Here is a 5131-nt window from a genome sequence, read left to right on the forward strand (position 1 = left end):
ATGAGGTCATAGGGGCCCTGATCTGACAGGAATTAGTGTCCTCATAAGAAAAGACACCAGAGCACTCACTCATTCTCTCTCTCCCTCTCCCTCCATATATGTACTGAGGAAAGACCATGTGAGGACATAATGAGAAGGCAGCCATCTGCAAGCCAGGAAAAGAGCTCTCACTAGAAACTCAATCAGCCAGAACCTTGACCTTGGAGTTCTAGCCTCCAGAACTGTGAGAAAATAAATTTCTCTTGCTTAAGCCACCTAGGCTATGGAATTTTGTTTTAGCAGCAGACTAATACACCTTGCTTCACAAGGTGACCAATTCCACTCTCAAACAACTCCAAGTGTTGGAAAGTTCTTATTTTAAGCAGAAATCTGCTTTCTGCAGCTTCCACCCAATAATCCAACGTCTGCCTTCTGGAGCTACATGAAATAAATTTAACCCATGTTTTCAATTTAAAAAAAGATTACATGAAGAGTCCCCAATATTTTAACAACTCTTCTCTATCCTTTAGCCTCTTACTTAGACATACTCGAATTTACCAAGACTCTCTTTAAAATATGGCAGCTAGAAAGACTCCTTAAGTACTCCATAAATATGGATAATAAGGGGCACGATACTCTGTTAAATTAGTCCTAAATTTTCCTGAGGAAAAGCTACTCCAAAAACCCCTCAAAACCCTTAAGAGGGAGGGTACTTCAGTTGATGAGACCACCTATCTATGAAGAAAAACCTTCTGTAAGGTCCCCTCTGCTGGAAATCTAGTCAGCTGGCTCAGAAATCAACAAGATAGACTTCAAGATCAACTGGTTGGAGACCTGATACTTCATGAAAATAAATGAGTACATCATTGAGGACAGATTATTTCTATTTACCTCAAGGTCACTGTGGACAAAGAATCCATTCATTCCTTCTCACCAGTAAAATTCATTTATTTTTTTATCACCTTTCTTATGTCCAAAATGTCTACATTAGTCGTCTCTTATTCATTCTCTTTTTTTCCATAGGGATAAACTAGTTAGTCCAATGCACATTTATGTAAACTATTATATTAGAAGAGCAAATAAGCCTAGTCCTTTGGTGCCTGGGGAACTCCTCAGTGAATCCCTTGCTGTCACCATCTTGGGTAACTCTCTGGTGCTGCTTCCAAGGGCCAAAGAGAGGGAGATTTTTTTTTTGGCTGTGTTGGGTCTTCGTTGCTGCGTGCGGGCTTTCTCTAGTTGCAGCGAGCAGAGGGCTACTCTTCGTTGTGGTGCGCGGGCTTCGCATTGTGGTGGCTTCTCCTGTTTCGGAGCACAGGCTCTAAGCACACGGGCTTCAGTAGTTGTGGCTTGCAGGCTCTAGAGCGCAGGCTCGGTAGTCGTGGCGCACGGGCTTAGTTGCTCCGTGGCATGTGGGATCTTCCCAGACCAGGGCTCGAACCCATGTCCCCTGCATTAGTAGGCGGATTCTTAACCACTGTGCCACCAGGGAAGTGCCGAGAGGGAGATTTTTGCCTTCAAGTCCTGCACCTTTTGGTTCATGTCCTCTCCCATCCCTTTTTTCTTTTTCTCTAGCTTATTCCAACTGCTGTGCTTTTTTTGTAAATATGTCACATCTGAATTGTCAAAAAATTACTTTGAATACTAACTGCTGTGGTCCACAACACAGAGATCAAAAGCACACATTTACTAATGCCATTTGCAGCAATGTGGATGGACCTAGAGATTATCACACTAAGTGACATAAGTCAGACAGAGAAAGACAAATACCATATGATATCACTTATAAGTGGAATCTAAAAAACAGTACAAATGAACTTATTTACAAAACAAAAACTCACAGACAGAAAACAAACTTATGGTTACCAAAGGGGAAGGAGGGAAGGGATAAATTGGGAGTATGGGATTAGTAGATACAAACTACCATATATAAAATAAACAACAAGGATTTGCTGTAGAGCACAGGGACTCGTATTCCATATCTTATAATAAACTAGAATGGAAAAAATAAAAAAGAATATAAATATATACATATATATGTATAACCAAACTGCTTTGCTGTACACTTGAAACTAACACAATATTGTAAAGCAACTATACTTCAATTAAAAAATAAACAAAAAAGCACAGATTTACTAGAGTATAAAGGAGATAGGGGATGTAAACCACATACACCTGAGCAAATCATTGGTGAGATCTAAAGAATTCAGTAATCTTTGTTGTCCTTGTTAGTGCACGTTGCTTCTCCCCGCACCTCCAAGCCCAGAATAAATTCAACTCCAAATTTGATAAATATTTTTATTTTTGCATTCTTACAGACTGTTGAAAAAGTCATTCCTCTCTAGGCCCTTCACTTCCTTGGTCTCAAATCATCACTGTGCTCAGTGATGATCCACTAAAAATTCAAAGATGGAAGATATCAGTAGACTGCAATATTTGGGGCAGCCTTTGCCTACCTAACTCATTAATATTTCAGCTTGGTAAAATCAGAATATGTGTAAATTCATAGGGAACACCCTATGGATAAGAGAATAAGTGTCAACAAAGGCAGAGAGGTAGAAACACCTTAGACATGTCTTGGACATAGCAGTCCCAGGGTCACACAGAAAATCTCATTCTTCTCACTGAAACTGCCTACCCATGACAGTGGTGCTACTTTTCCTTTAGTCAGAAATGGCCACTGAGTAAACCAGAGTGGGCCTGACCCAAGGGCAGCAACTCCACAGTCTTGACTCATGCGGTGGCCCAATTCAAAGGACTCTTCCTACTGGAGCAGTGGAAATTAGTACAATCAGACTATCTCCCTCCAGAATTTATACTGGAGAATGCAGAGAAGATAGAACAGGGGGGAGAAAAATAGAGAGCAATCACCCAGAAAGACAACAGAAAACAAAGTCTAGGTCCTTGGTATTTACAATAAACCCCTTTTATCTTAAGATTACCTGAATGAATCTCTTTACAACAACAAAAAGCCTAGTGCAATATATTTTAGGAACAGGCAATACACAGGTCTACCCTGATGAAGGGTTTATCCAGGGGACAGCAAAAGGTAAATTCAGAACAGTAGATTAAGGTCTTCACTTGTGAAGAACTTTGAATACTAGCTATATTTTTCTTTTTTATGTAATCTTACTTTCACTTTGCCATTGCACATTTGGCAAAACTTTAAAAAAAAACAGAAGAGTGCCTATCAGTCGAGACTGAAATAAATTAATTTGCAAGAGATATATGTGACTTGAGGAGTCAGTCGCCCACCTCAAGCCGGGCGAGCACTGTGGGCCGAGCAGGGGCAGCAGGGCAGTGGGAGTGCAGACTGAAAAAATGCAGACCACCGGGGCACTACTCATTCCTCCTGCTCTGACCCGCTCTGGTACCAGGGGTCTGATCAGGCCTGTGTGTGCCTCCTTCCTGAGGAGGCCAGAGGTCCCATCTGAACAGCCTTCCTACAGCAGTGTCCCACTCCCCATGGCCAGGCGGGAGTTCCAGATCGGTGTTGTCTCCCGGGACACTGACACGGCGGCCAAGTTTATCGGCGCTGGAGCCGTCACAGTCGGTGTGGCTAGTTCAGGGGCCGGCATTGGCACAGTGTTTGGCAGCTTGATCATTGGCTACGCCAGGAACCCATCTCTGAAGCAGCAGCTCTTCTCCTATGCCATTCTGGGTTTTGCCCTGTCTGAGTCTATGGGGCTCTTCTGTTTGATGGTCACCTTCCTCATCCTCTTTGCCATGTGAGGCTCCATGAAGGTCACCTACCCACCCCTGATGCTTCGACTCCAGGCCATGCCCAGTGCTAGAGTGTGGTAAGCTTTACCATTAAACACAATGTTTCTCTAAAAAAAAAAAAAAAAAAAAAAAGAGAGAGAGAGAGATGTGACTTGAATAGCATAAATAACAATGTTTGATTTTATATCTATTTGTCACAGATAACCAAAGGTATTTAAAAATCTAGTAGTGTGTTGACATAATAAGAAGACGCTCTCTAAATCTTTTTTTCACACACAAAAAAGATGTATATCTCCCACTAAGATCAGGTATATGGAAAGGACATTCCCCTATCACCACTTCTTTGCAGCATTATAATGGAAGTCCTTGTTAATGCAGTAAGGCAAGAAAAGGAAATAGAAGGTACACAGGCAGATTGGGAAGGAAGACATAAAACTGTCTTTGTTTGCAGATGACATGATCATCTATGTGAAAAACCAAAAGGATCAAACAAACTCCTGAAGCTAATAAGTAATTATAGCAAGGTTGCAGGATACAAAGTTAATATACAAAAGTCAATTGCTTTCTACGTACTAACAATGAACAAGTGGAATTTGAAATTCAAAACACAATAACATTTGCATTACATCAAAAAAAAAAAATACTTAGGTATAAATCTAACAAAATAAGATTTATATGGAAGATGGCGGAAGAGTAAGACGCGGAGATCACCTTCCTCCCCACAGATACATGAGAAATACATCTACACGTGGAACTGCTCCTACAGAACACCCACTGAACGCTGGCAGAAGACGTCAGACCTCCCAAAAGGGAACAGACGCCCTCAGGGGACCTACATGCAGAGGCGGGTCCAAATCCAAAGCTGAACCCCGGGAGCTGTACGAACAAAGAAGAGAAAGGGAAATCTCTCCCAGCAGCCTCAGAAGCAGCGGATTAAAGCTCCACAAACAACTTGATGTGCCTGCATCTGTTGAATACCTGAATAGACAACGAATCATCCCAAATTTAGGAGATGGACTTTGGGAGCAGGATATATTAACTTTTCCCCTTTTCCTTTTTTTTGTGAGTGTAGATGTGTATGCTTCTGGGTGAGATTTTGTCTGTATAGCTTTGCTCTCACCGTTAGGCCTAGGGTTAGGTCCGTCCGTTTTTTTTTTTTTTTTTTTTTGGCTTAAAAATTTTTTTTTTCCCTAATAAATGTTTTCTTAATAATTTTTTCCTTATTTTCTATTTTTAAAAAAATTTTTAATAAGTTTTTTCACATTTTTTATTTTAAAAAATTAAAAAAATTTTTTTCTTAATAAATTTTTTCTAAATAATTTTTTTCTTATTTTTAGTATAAAAAATTAATAAATCTATTTTTAAAAATTAAAAAAAAATTTTTTTCTTAATAAATTTACTCTTAATAATTTTTTTTCTTATTTTTTATTAT

At 39.9% G+C, this 5131-nt stretch overlaps 1 protein-coding gene across 1 annotated transcript; it reads left to right on the plus strand.

Moving 5' to 3' along the window:
* The first annotated feature begins 3241 nt into the window (after positions 1-3241).
* Positions 3242-3708, plus strand: LOC133091958 (ATP synthase F(0) complex subunit C1, mitochondrial-like). The gene has a single exon (XM_061191139.1). It carries the CDS (start codon positions 3298-3300, stop codon positions 3706-3708), a length of 411 nt encoding a protein of 136 aa, XP_061047122.1. The 5' UTR covers positions 3242-3297.
* The last annotated feature ends 1423 nt before the right edge of the window (positions 3709-5131 follow it).

Source organism: Eubalaena glacialis, chromosome 5 (assembly GCF_028564815.1).
Source record: "Eubalaena glacialis isolate mEubGla1 chromosome 5, mEubGla1.1.hap2.+ XY, whole genome shotgun sequence".
NCBI classification, from domain to species: Eukaryota; Metazoa; Chordata; class Mammalia; order Artiodactyla; family Balaenidae; genus Eubalaena; species Eubalaena glacialis.